This window comes from Phaseolus vulgaris, chromosome 2 (genome assembly GCF_051622355.1).
Source record: "Phaseolus vulgaris cultivar YP4 chromosome 2, ASM5162235v1, whole genome shotgun sequence".
Classification (NCBI taxonomy): Eukaryota; Viridiplantae; Streptophyta; class Magnoliopsida; order Fabales; family Fabaceae; genus Phaseolus; species Phaseolus vulgaris.
This window is the reverse complement of record NC_143499.1, coordinates 44,133,880-44,148,210: the sequence shown is the minus strand read 5'-3', so window position 1 is coordinate 44,148,210 and position 14,331 is coordinate 44,133,880. Positions and strand designations below refer to the sequence as shown.

Below are 14,331 nucleotides of genomic sequence, written 5' to 3'. Positions count from 1 at the left end.
ATGTATGATTTATGATTTTGCTAAAGTATGAATAAATAACACTAATAAAATGATTAGAGTAAGATATTAAGTATTCATAAATGCAGTATATATTAAAAAATATATTATATACTTAAAAATGATATTTTCATTAATCAAATAGCAAGTAAGTGCAATCATTCTCGTGACCAACATCTATCCATTCACCTTCCACCAATCGCCCACCAACAAAGTGCTATTTTTCAATTTGAACCAAATATATGAACCAATCATTCCTAAAAAATATTTATTTATTTATTTATTGTTGACTAACTTGCTTTAATTAATTAATTAATTTATTAAGTGTAGTCCATTCGAGGTAATTTCTTCCTTTGTTGCTAAGTGTGTTCCTTCTTCTAAATCACCACGTTGGATTTTGAAGCAGATGAGAATATGTTTTTATGACTAAAAATTGAATAGAAATATGATGACGGCTTGGTTGTGTTGGGTGGGAATCACATTGACCACAAAATTCCTATGTCAAGTCAATCTTCTTATCATCTCACCTATTTCCTTCTACTTTCCCTTCCCTTTAATCTAAAACCAATACAATAATCACTTTAAATAACAAAAAAAGTGGATAATATTTTAAATTAAAATAACATTTAAAAGAAGAAGGAAAGTTCCTTGAAATATGTGTTAATGGATAAAGATTTTAAAATTTTATATTATTCATTTTTGAAGTAAAATTCGTATCATGAAAAATATAAAATACTTTTTTTTATCAGATATTTTTTAACACCTGACAAAAATGTGAGAGTAATGTTCTGCACACGAGCTCCTTACAGTGTGAAAGTGTATTGAACAGTGCTACCGTCACATTAATTCCTCCTTTGACTACATACATAACTGAATCATTTGAAATTTTATTAATGTTATAAAATATTTATTTATATTACACACATTTAAAACTCTCTTTTAATGGTGTGTCGTCTTGTGAGGAAATAATAAATAGAGAAAAAATTGAAACAAATAAGAATAAAAGAAGAGAAAAAGAAAATATGCACATGGAACTTTAGTCTCACAATTGTTTTGATAAGAATAATTATTATTATTTTAAAATTTTTGTTAGAGATCCCACATCAACTAGAGATTAGAGTCTTTCATTATATAAGTGAGTGCAAACCTCAATCTTATGAGCTGGTTTTATGAGGTTGAGTGATGGGTGTTTATATCATTATTGTTATTTTGATAAATTTGTTAATTCTGCCTATTATTTTAAACATGATCTTTCCTTAAGAAAAATACACTATAATTATTTTTGTTATTGTAAGGATATTACAACAATCACATATGACATTAATAACCAATAACTTATTCACCTAATCAATATATGACGCAAGTAATAAGTGTCATGTATAATTGTATATTATGTGTATACTGTCACCGTGATTACAAATATGTAATAAAACAAGTTCAAAACAATTTAGAAGGATCTAAATATCAATTAAATACGATATATAAAATATGAAACAATCACCGAGATAAAATCACTAGTTTTAACTTAATGAACTTAAATATACATTACGATTTATTTATATGTGGCTTGAGCGAGTAACCTCTCATTTAAACAAAAGTCATATATTTTCTTTGTCATGATTTTTGGTTGATTGAAAAATATAAATTCAACGAACCTCACAAAATCGAAAAATATTAATTTAATTATAATTAAACAGAAATGATTCATAGTTATTTACGTTCTTTTTAAATAAATTATGCATTATTATGTAACTTGACATCTCATCTATACTGATACTTGACATCGCATGAAAAAAATATTATTGAAAAAGAAAAATAATAAAGAAAATACAAAAATATGAGAAGATTATACCAAAACTCATATATTAACAAAAACGATACATAGGTAAATTATACATGTTCATAAAGAATTATAATAAGAGACTAGATGGTAGCTTATTATACTAAAAAAGATTCTCTATGAATAAATCTTAAATTAGCAAACTTATTAGCACACGCATTCTCTTCACGAAAAATATGAGTAACCCTAAATCTAATTTTCCCACAGTAATTAAGACAATTATTTAATCGATTTCGAATAATCCAAGAAACATTGGTCCTAGCACACAATACAAACCAAAACAGAATCACATTTCAGTCAGACATTATTAAGCACCATCTTTTGAGCTTCCTTTCTAGCATGTATAACCCTATAAAACTCAGCAACCAGAGGAGTCTGAACTTCAAAAAAACGTAGAGAAAAATCCAATAAATTTTCTCATACTCCCAAAAAATACCTCCAGAAATAGCAATATTATTATGTTCTTAATGATAGAATTTATTTTGAGAAAAGACGAGAAATAAAATTCGAAAAGAAAATTGGAAGGAGGTGTTAGAGAGACTTTCATATAAGTAAAAACAAAAGGAAAGAAGAAAAATAAAAGAAGACTGATGCCATGGTCTTAGGTACACACAAAATCAAGGTTTAAATCTCATCACACGAGTTATCCCATCTAATAAAGTAAGCATCACTCACGGTGACATAACTGTAGTTTCTTTTTGGTTAATCCAAGATCATCATTTTTGTTCTCTTTAGCGAACCTAAACATATCAAAGAATCTTTCTCCAGCCGCCACAAGCCCACAACTTTCTATATATATGCTGTCGTGGTTAAGCTAATAACGTTGGATTTTATGATAAGACCATGAAACCGCAAGACCAAACTGCTAATTAATTAATTAATAATTAGGGTAAAATCCATCATGTCTCTTGGTGGCTTTTATTTATTAATTTATCATCACGATAAAAAAAATAAAAATTTAGAGGGTTGATATTTTAATAATCATATAATATATTACAACTTTAAAAAATTTAAGTTGATGTATTTGAATTTACAGTTTTCAAAATAATATTTAAAAAAACTAAATAATAGGATTGAATAAAGCATAGTGGGTTTTTGGCAATGACGTCATGGAATGAGATGAGAGTGGTGTAACATGAATGAAAGAGGAACCTTCATTGCATCATCTAGGAAAGAGTTGGGAAAGTTGGTTCCTAGAAAAGCATAATAAGGAAAACCATGATTACATCCTTCTAGATATCATTTTTTAATCATATAAAAACACCATATTTTAACTCTCACTCTTATAAAATGCTCTTTCTTTTCATTCAACTACTACTACTGCTGCTACTACACTTTTAGGAATGGATTTCTTCTACTTTGGAAACCCTCACCCTTCTCATGATCATCTTCACAACATGCCACCATCTTCCCCTGAGATCGCACTCTCTGATTACCTCCTTCTCGATGATTTCCTTGATCATCATCATGGACACTCTCCATCATCACAAAGCACTGAATCATCGGAAAAAACCACTTTCACTGATGCCACTCATGGATTCACCACTGGTGCAACCTCTAAGAACAACAACAACAACATGCAAGTGCCTTCTCTCTCTCTTTCTCTTTCATATATTTTATTATATATAGAGAGTTGCATGTGTGTGTATAGTGCAATGAATATTATATATATTTTTTTGGACCATTTGAAAGAGAGAAGAATGGTTGATATGTGAATAACATAACACAACACTAATTGTGCTGAATAATGTTATGCAGAAAGTGCAAGAACGAGATCAGTGAAAGCAAAGCAAGGTTGGGTCCAAGAATCGCGTTTAGAACTAAATCTGAGCTTGAGATCATGGATGATGGATACAAGTGGAGGAAGTATGGTAAGAAGTCCGTGAAGAGCAATCCCAATCTAAGGTAAAAACAAATACTTATAGTGTCATAAACTAAATTACTCCTTTGCACTTTGTACTTTTTATAAGCAGAGACAAAACAAAAAACCATTACAAAGAACAAGTTTAGGTAGAATTAGAAATTCAGATTCAATGAAAGTTTGAAATCTAAACCAATTATTCTGTTTCATAGCACTGAGCATCATTTAAATCATGAGTTTCATGTATTATGCCAAATGGGACTGAACAGTGTAAGACAGTTGCACAATTTTTGTACTAAGGAATTGCTTTGATTAATGATGGCAGGAACTACTACAAATGTTCAAGTGGAGGATGCAGTGTGAAGAAAAGGGTGGAAAGGGACAGAGAGGATTCCAGCTATGTGATAACAACTTATGAAGGTGTGCACAATCATGAGAGCCCTTTTACCACATACTACAGCCCCATCTCCTTCTTACATTCTGATGATTCTACAAGTTCTAAATGACACCAACTGCAACCCCTTTTGCTCCTTTCCATCACCAACTCTAGCTTATGTGCCCAGAAGAGGTTTCAAGATCCCTTCATGCAGGGGAAGCTATGTATCATACCATGGTGTAATAGGTTGGAGAGAGTTTGTACTCAGATCTTGGAACTTTGTTCTGAATTCTACACCTTTTTTTGCACTTTGTTTCAGAGGAGTTTGGTTTCTCACTTAGTTCAAAGTCAACCTTTGTTAGTTCATATGACAAGGAACATTAATGTGTAACTTTGTTCAAATCTTAAAAGCAAGCAAGTATCTTGTATTAGGATTAAAATATCTCTTATGCTTCATAACAAAGTTTTTTGCTTATTCAAATAAATCGTAAAAGGTAACACTACTACAAAATTATAAATTATTATGAAATAAAAACTAATTTTAGAGACTAAATTTAATTAATTGTTATATTAATTAAATTAAATATTATTTTAGATACTAAAAAAAATTAATTTTTAAATTAGTTTTTATTATTTTGATTTTTAAATTAGTTTTTATTATTGATAAATAGTTTTAAATTATTATCTAATTAGCTATCAAGAGTTTAACTACCAGTTATTTAGATTCTAAAATTGGTAGCAAAAATCGTGATAACTAATTAGATACTAATTTATAAACTATTTATCAATAATATAAACTATTTTAGACACATACAAATTTTATTCTCTAAAATAGTATTTAATTTAGTCAATATAACAATTAATTAGTACGTAAAATTAATTTTTATTTAATCATTTCTGTAAATGAGAAACTAAATAGTTTGTGCTTTAAATGGTTTTACCCGGATCAATTGAATGAATTGAAATTTAAGAGTGTTAGGAGGAAAACAAAATGTCCCTAAAAATATGAATGCAATTAATATATAAAGTATAATGTTTTTGTTTTAAAACACTTGTAAATTTAGACAATGATACCAGTTTTATCCACTGAACACCTAAAACAATATTATTTTATTATACTATAATATTTAATTTTAAAGACGTTATAAAATGGTTGTTTTTTACCGTTAAAGTGTCAAAGAAATTTTATTTGTCTAGTAATACTCTCATCCCTTTCTTTTTTTTATATATAGAAATTATATTTTAAAGAAGATAATTATCCTACTACTAAACTAAAGGTTCTCTTATAAAAAAATTTAAATACTTTATAATATTGATAAATAGTTTTTAAATTGATATCTAATTAGTTACCAATGTTTTAAATCAATAATAGAAACTAATTTAGAAATCAATAATTTTTTTAGTTTTTAAAATAAACTTTAATTTAGTCACTATAACAACTAATTATTTTTTGTCTCTACAAATAATTTTTATTTAATGATTTTTTGTAGTGTACATCAAATATTGGATGAGAGTCATCATTTTGACAGATATTAGTATTACCTAAAGAGGTAACACCTTCTAACATGGATGAATGTATTTTACTTTTATGACTACTACGTAATAACATAAATGAAATGTTTTATATCTTCAATTATCAATCTCCATTGGTGCAGGAGGACAAGAAAACAATGAACATGGGCAACATTTTTCCTCCATAAAATATATTGTAGTTTAGGTTATTTTCTTGTTTAGCTAATTTTAGGTTAGATTAGACTTTTTTTTTAGTGAAATTTTAGTTAAATATTATATATTGTATTGAGAATTTTATATATTTTAGGTTTTGGTTTGAGGCCAAAATCAAATGTATTTTTTTATAAAAAGTCCAAAATTTTTGTTCACCAATGCGTGGTTCGACATAAATTTTGGATGTTTGCCCTCTTAATCTTGTACAGTGGGTTAAATAGATAAATACATTGTGTGATGAAAAAGAAATAAAGCTTTTCGACAATAAATTGAGGTGAGGAGTCACTCATACTCAATAAAATGTTTAAAAAAAATCTCTCATAAATGTTTGTTGGATGAAAGTTGTAGTAGAGTATGATAAATTATTAGAGAAAACCAAATATGACAAATTAGTTTTGTGAAGTCAAATTTAACATTAGTATTACAAAAATAGTTTGTTGATATATTTTTTTTGAGAATGACATGCCTAGTCTTTAATAAATTATGTAAAATCTCATATTACTTATAGTATTTGGTATGATTAAATCATATTATGATTGCATTTTAATAAGAAGCTGATGATTCTACATATTTTAGAATTGAAGAAAATTTGTAGATTATTCAATATGTTTTATCACTACAAGAAAATCATGAAATAAAAACCAATTTTTAGATATCAAAATAATTAGTTGCAATAGTAACTAAATTAAAGAACATTTTAAAAACTAAAAAAAAAATGGTTTCTAAATTAGTTTCTATTATTGTTAAATAGTTTCTAAATTGATATCTAATTAACAATCAAGTTTTTTCTACCAAATTTAGAAACTAAATAATTGGTAATTAAAACATTGGTTGCTAATTACATACCAATTTAGAAACTATTTAACAATAATATAAACTAATTTAGAAATCAATTTTTTTTTTAGTTTTTAAAATGATCTCTAATTTAGTTACTACTGCAACTAATTATTTTGGTATCTAAAAATTGGTTTCTATTTCATGATTTTCTTATAATGTAGATTATATTCTTCTAAAATTGAAAAAAAAATGTGTAAATGAATTCTATATGTTTTAAGAGATTTTAAATTTTCAAAATTGACATCAATTTTAGAAATATAGGAACCTATTAAATTAACAGGGTTATTGAGAAGCCTTTTTAAACTGGCTTGAGAAAAAAAAGTAGTCTTTTGAACTAAAAGTTAATGTAATTATATTAATGTGATATCTACATTAAAAAATGATTTTCGTAACATATTAACTTTAAATAAAGAGGTAAGGAAGAAAGTAGTGGGAAAACTATGAATCAAGTTCATACTTTATTTCGTTACAGCTAATAAATTAAGAATTGTTTAAGGTAGTCGAAAAGTGCACGTTGAAGGTGAATGCGATGTAACAACACAAGCTAATGGGGGTGGCTTTGCTGGTTTGACTTTGACACAACACAAGAGAAACTTCTTGTTGGGATCATAAAAACTCTATTCTTGCAATCTTATATTTTTCAAACTACACACTTGCATTTTGTTTATATGTTTTTATCACTCTAATAACTTTACTATGTAACAAAAGATGTGACAATACAAGTGTTTTGGAGAAGTTTTTATGTAAAATTTTAAAACTTATTATATTTAAGATTTTTTTTTTGTGATTCACAAGTTATTATTATTATTATTATTAGTGTTTAAGATCACACATCAATTAAAAATCAGAACATTTTATAGTATATAAGTGAGTGAAAGTCTTACAGTTGATTTTTAAAGTTGAGTTAGTATTAAAATTCATTTCTTATTTGGTATTAAAGTTATTTAAAATCTATCATAACAATAGTGTGTTTGACTTAACGGATCATCCACTATCGGATCACCCATAAATATATATATATATATTCTCATCCTCAAGTTGGGGGTTTCAACATGATGTGAGTGTTTTGAAGATTTCACATCGATTAAAGATAAAAACATCTCATAATATATAAGTGAGTGCAAAACTTACCTTATTATATAGTTTTGTATACTTAAATTAGACTTAAAGTTTCATCCTTAATAATATGAATGCATTTATTAGTTTTTAGTAAAACTACTTATTATTACCCTAACTAATTATGAACTCTTATAATTTCTTATAATTAAGTAAGAGTCTAAATAAATTGATTAAAACCAAGTTTTACAATATTTGAGATTTTTTTCAAATATAAAAGTTGATTTTTCCTCTTTCCTATTTATTCAATAAAATAGGGGTATTTTTAAATGTGTGTCATTAATTATTTTGTGAGAGGACTGAAACATAATAGATATTTTCGTCAAAATACAATTTTTTTTTAAAAGTGAAGAAAGGAGTTTAATAGAGGTCTGGGGAGTCCCAATAGCAATAGTCTAAAAGGGCTTCCCTAAATATGTTTTGGGCTTACCTTGGCCTTATTATCTTTTCTTGCTGTTGTCATCCCTTGTGCAAAAAAGAAATTACCACCTTTTCTAATTTTTATAGTATTAATGTTTAGACAATGCATTTTTTTTATTAATACAATACTTATAATTAAATTAATTAAAATATTAATAATTATTTAATTCTAAAGTAATATTTAGATAAACCAAGTATGTATATGTGCATGTTAAATTAGTTAAAATATTTGGTGGGTAAGTTAGTAAAAAAAAAGTAGATTAAAATATTTGTATAACTAAAACAAAGTAATTATCTCTTAATCTTAACAGAAATTCAATTAAAAAAAGTTGATCATCTGACTAAACTAGACTTAAAAAATTTAATAAAAATAAAAACAATTGGATTTATTCTAACTTCATGTTTATATATATTTTTAATTTATATAAGTGTGAATAAAAAATGAATAAATTTATTACAGTCTAATATACTCAATCAAGTCACCCGAAGGTACTCTATAATAAAAATGAGGTTAGATAAACAAAATGCCACGTGTAATGTCATGTATGATATTTTTGTTCAAATTACTTTCCTTTAAGAAATACATACCAAATATAACAGAACTTAACATTTTTTTTTTCCTCCAATACCATTTTTTATTTATTTTTCCTTTGTGTTATTTCCTTATTCACGGACATAATTAAAATAACTATTATTTTTGGCAATTTACCATTCACTATCGTTTTGTCTAATTTTTTTTCCTCATTACTAAGATGAATAATTTTTTTTAATGGTAATGATGATACTAAAATATCATATATATTTCGCTATTTTATTAATTGAAAGTAATATTTTCAACATCTATTAAAAAAGTTACTTTATATATTTAGGGACGATATTTTTTTTTCATCCGCAAATAACATTTGTCCCCATAATTATTTTATTTAAAAAAATCATAATTTAATTCCATTCAATTACACTCACATATTTTTATGTATACTTGCTTAAGAAACGAAGTTTAACAATATTATTTTTCCTAAAGTTTATAAATTAAAAAAAAAAAAACAGTTTAATAAAAAATTTGGGTTGAAGAAATTAAAGAACATTTTAATTACCGAGATGACGTGCTCTTGCATCGCGTGGTTTACACGAATGAGTAGCGAGATTGTATGATTACAATGAATCGTTCGTCTCTTTCACCTTTCCGCCACCATCGCGTCCCAAAAAAACAGAGCCATTTTGAAGACACTGCACACCACAGACACACACCGCAAATCCATCATCCTCACCCCAATCCCTTTCCCTTTCACTGTCTCCCAAAATCCTTAGATCCATCGTCGATTCGCGTTTCTTGCTTTTCTTTTCGTTTCCTCCGAGATACGCGACGCCGGAGCGAAAACTTCTCGCTCCGATCCCGGCGTGATTCTCACGTGACATGGGTTTTGGAACTTGATGAGCGCACGTGCGTGTGGTGGTGAAGACGTGTTTTGAGATAATCGTCGGTGAAGAGGGAATCATGTTCTGGAGGGACCGTGAGAGGGAGAACAAAGAGTTGAACGGTGGGGTCCTATGTGGCCAGGTCAGAGTGCTCGTTGTTGGTGATTCGGGTTCGTGTTTCTGATACCAGTTTTGTTTTCTTCTAATTTTGTAGAATAAAACTTGTTTATACTCTAAAGTACACTACTAGGCTGTGTTCACTGTTGTTGATTTCATTTACAATTGTATGTGGTAATCTTATTGCACTGGCATTTAAGATTTTAGGATCAGTGCTGCTTTTTTTGAAAAAACAATTATGATGGGGAGTTTTGTGATTGTGTGGTTAGTTGATTCGGTGTGGGAGGGTACACTGTTAGGATCCGTTGTGATTTTGTGATATTTCTGTGGAAACATTGAAACAAGGAGTGAGAAATGTTATCATGGTGATGGTGGCATAGTTATTATAACACTCAATGGGAGCTTCAAGAGTGATGTTAATGATTTTAGCTTCAAGGTTTTAAGTTGTGGCTGTGGGTTCTTGTTTCATTGGATCTTTGATGTTGTAGTTGCAATCGTGGTCATGGAGACCCTGAATACCTTGAAGCTTCAACCGAAATTGCAGTTGTCGACAGTTTTCTGAAACCTTGTTAAGTCAGGTGTCTAGGTTGTAGATGTTCAATTTGAAATGGGCTGGATGATTGATATTTCGTTTTGGTATGTGGTTTAGAGAATTCATTTAGGTAGGGCTGCTTTAAGAGAATTGGGTTCTTAACGTCAACTCTGGGCAAAAGGAAATAAAAATCTAATATTGCTTAATAGGTCGAGGAAATAATTCTGGCTTAGTATTCTGTTAGATCTGGTTCAGACTTAGAATCTAGAGGTAGAAATGGAAATTTTTATTGAAGGAGAAGATTATATTGTACGGTGGAAAACAATCGGAAGGAGAGTCCAGATTTTCCCCTTTTAATCAACTAACTTCCCCAAAATGTGCCCTCTCCCCCTACCTTCTCCTCGTCATTCTATTATTCAATTCCCCCTCCCTGTAACTAGATCAGTTAGGTAGTTATGCCTAATTGCTATACCTAGCAAGCCTAACATAGACTTTCTTAATGGTGATATTGTTGACAAAAATCATTTCTACTGTTAAGCTGTTGTTTATGTTGTCATATAGTAGCCATATACTTTGGAAAGTATCCAAGCATATGATGCCTTTCTGAAGCTTTTTGGAAAACCTATGGGTTGCATTAGTTAATATTACAGCAGCAAGCACATCAAAATCTCTCTTTAGTCACCCCTGATATGGTTCCCTACTGTACTGTTTCGTCGATATTATAGTTGCACATTTGTCATATTTTCTCATCCTCCTTGCAGGTGTTGGGAAGACTTCGTTAGTAAACCTGATTATAAAAGGTTCTCCAATTGCTCGCCCTCCTCAAACAATTGGTTGTGCAGTTGATGTGAAAGTAATTACCCCCTATCCTTCTATGGTTTAGACGAGTAATACATTATTTCTGTACACAAAGGGAAGTCTTTACCAAATTTTTATTTCTTTTTCCAGCATACTACTTATGGAAATTCAGGCAGCTCTTCTAGTAGCCTAAAAGGTGACTCTGAGAGAGATTTCTTCGTTGAACTGTGGGATGTATCAGGACATGAGCGCTACAAAGATTGTCGGTCTCTTTTTTATTCACAGGTTAATGGTGAGTTAAAAAAAATCCATTATTTTAGTTTTCTAAAATATATAGTACCTTACATTGCACAGAGGTAGTTGTATAGGTTCAATCTTATTATGTGTCAATCTACAAAATGACAGGTCAATATTTGTGACCAAGGGGGAAAGGAAATAAGGAAGAGGACTTCCATTTTTATTTCAGTCATTAAGTATCCTTGGCTTCTCTTTTTAAAGCCTTGCATGCTGAAAAATAAAAGAATTTTGATATAGAACACATAGCAATAATGTTCTAAATCTTCTACAAGAAATCTTACAGATTTAGCTGTCTAAAGTCCAAACTTCATTGATTTGCAAAATAGCCCAATTACCACTATCTGGATAATGGCATGAGTCTCTTGATGACAATTGGGTATTCTGGAAGTCTTGACAAATAAAATTAGTAACAGTTAGTGAATATTTGAAAGTTGGCTCTCTGATAATTTAGAATTTGAAACTTTGTTTGGACTTCATTTGCAGGTGTAATTTTTGTTCACGATCTTTCACAGAGAAGAACAAAGACTAGCTTGCAGAAGTGGGCAGCTGAGATTGCTGAAACTGGGACATTTTCAGCTCCTTTGGGATCAGGTGGCCCTAGTGGCCTTCCTGTTCCATATATTATTATTGGTAACAAAGCTGATATTGCTGCACAAGAGGGTACAAGAGGAAGCAGTGGGAATCTTGTTGATGTTGCACGCCAATGGGTTGAGAAGCAGGGTTTGCTTCCGTCCAGTGAGGAGCTTCCTTTGACTGAGAGTTTTCCTGGTAGTGGGGGCCTTGTTGCTGTAGGTGTCTCAACTAAAATATTTATCGGTTTTACAAGTTGGTTTTCGCCACTTTCAATGTTTGAGATAGTATGTTACCCTTATGTTAACTAGTATGTTGTATTCAGATAGATTTTAATAAATCTGACGTTAATGCTAATTACAACGGAATTTCAACTACTAGCAAGTAGCAATTTAAAATTTTAGTTGTTTTGTATTTTAAAGCTAGCCACTGCTGTTTTTCGAACATATTACATGTGTTTTAAACATGAATAATTTATACTTGTTTTTTGTGACAATATCACTGCATATGCATTGAGTGGGATGGGATTTATGAGAACCACAAAAAAAGCTTCTCCTCACTGATCCTTTTCAAAATTCAGAACAAGTTTATATTACATCTGGATCCTTTATGGATGCATTGAAACTGCACATTTCACTTTGGTGCCACCATCTGGATTAAAAATAGATTTTTCTGTTTCCATCCGTTTTCAAATTGAGAGGCTAATCATTAAACATTTTATCTTTTTAACTAATCTTAAAGGTTATCAATGTATATTTTTTGAGCCACTCACTAAGAATAATGAATTTAGCTCAGCCATTGCCTACTGTGCCGGGTTAGGAAAATGTTAGACTGGAGATGCTATGTTTTCTGAGAATCTTTATTTCTCATTTTGATATTCTAAACCGAAATACTGTCTATATCTGCTAACAATTGATGCATAGACTTGCCCAGATTTTGCATTCTGTTGAATAGTTGCTATCCAATTCATTCTTCTTGTAATGGTTGTGGATTTTATGTTGGATGTCTACAGGCTGCAAAAGAAGCAAGGTATGACAAGGAGGCTGTGGTGAAATTTTTCCGCATGGTCAGTACGGACTTCGATCTCTGTCTTTATAAATTTTAATTTATGGGTTGCCATCTAAGTTTTCTGGTACATCTCCTTTCAGTTGATCAGGAGAAGATATTTCTCAGATGAAATACCTTCACCAGCATGGTCCATTCCTTCTGTTCAGAGACCAGCTCAGCGTATAGATGAAAATTTCATAGAAGATGATCAGTCCTATAATAAAAGGTATGCTGATGTGCTTTTATCATCACCACCATGACGGCAGGTTTTTTGGCTGAAAGATGTCTTCTTGATCATATTTTTCATCTATGGAAAGACGACTAATAGTGCAATTTTGGGTTTGCCTCGGGGTGAAAATTTGCGGATCATTGTGTTGAAAACTATGCACAGATCCTAGGTAGTTTTTTGGTGATGGAATTATATAATACAAATACACGTTTATTCATTAGCAATAACTGAGTACAGGCACATGTGTGTGTTTGCCCATTTCCTAGCTTGTTTAGGGCCACTCCTTACAAATTTCATTGTTTGATTGCAGTCTAAGCAATGATCCTTTCAAGTACAACACGCTTCCCCCACTTCCAGCACAACGCAATCTAACACCGCCCCCCACACTCTATCCTCAACAGCCAGTTTCGGTGTCGGAAAACTATAGTTTCCCTAGATATTCCTTGTCAGGCACCTCAGAAATCAGTGCTGTGGCCAGAACAAAGCGATCAGATATTAATGTCTGAAGATTTATTTGTGTATTTTTGGTAATTAGTCATTGCTAATACATGATGTATTCTTGCATGGAACGAAGTTATATACATGTTTAAATTCTTTGTTCCCATTGTAACTTCTCAATTGATTCATTCGTTTTTAAGAGGCTTTCTCAGTCCACAGAGGAGCTCATTGTCCAAAGTTTGCGGAGAATTTAAATTATATATGCTCCATTCTTTCATATCAACAGTATTACCTCTCCAAATTCCACGTATTCCACTTCAATATAACCGTTGAATGATCTTATGACGTAAAATACAGTTTGAGTGAGGGTAAAGTCAAGCCGAACACTTTTCAAGGAAATTTATTAAATGGTTGAAGATAGATAGTAATAGTCTTCACTATATTTCAACAATACCCAGTGAAGTTATTGTAATTATTCCAAATTAAAAAAATTGAATAATTGTCAAATTGAGATTCTGGGGTAAAATATGTTTGTCGTATAAATGTTCTTGACAAATTTTCATATCAGTACAATAGCAGAAAAATTGAATGGTTTTCATACTGTAGATTTTTTTTTAAAGTGTTAACCAATTCCGTTGACTGGACCATTAACAACCTAGTACATAATTAAAGCGAAATGATAATTATTTATTTGAAATATTTTCACTTTGTATAC

At 30.0% G+C, this 14,331-nt stretch overlaps 2 protein-coding genes across 2 annotated transcripts; both read left to right on the top strand.

Annotated features, from left to right (window-relative positions):
- Positions 1 to 3,071: 3,071 nt before the first annotated feature.
- WRKY59 (WRKY DNA-binding protein 59) lies at positions 3,072 to 4,514 on the top strand. The gene is made up of 3 exons (XM_068614386.1): positions 3,072 to 3,416; positions 3,596 to 3,742; positions 4,024 to 4,514. The coding sequence occupies exons 1-3, from the start codon at positions 3,181 to 3,183 to the stop codon at positions 4,202 to 4,204; spliced, it is 564 nt and encodes a 187-aa protein (XP_068470487.1). The 5' UTR covers positions 3,072 to 3,180; the 3' UTR covers positions 4,205 to 4,514.
- Positions 4,515 to 9,277: 4,763 nt separating this feature from the next.
- LOC137812419 (Ras-related small GTP-binding family protein) lies at positions 9,278 to 13,899 on the top strand. The gene is made up of 7 exons (XM_068614385.2): positions 9,278 to 9,758; positions 10,999 to 11,090; positions 11,186 to 11,327; positions 11,816 to 12,120; positions 12,915 to 12,968; positions 13,051 to 13,175; positions 13,489 to 13,899. Exons 1-7 carry the CDS (start codon positions 9,668 to 9,670, stop codon positions 13,682 to 13,684), a joined length of 1,005 nt encoding a protein of 334 aa, XP_068470486.1. The 5' UTR covers positions 9,278 to 9,667; the 3' UTR covers positions 13,685 to 13,899.
- Positions 13,900 to 14,331: the final 432 nt, after the last annotated feature.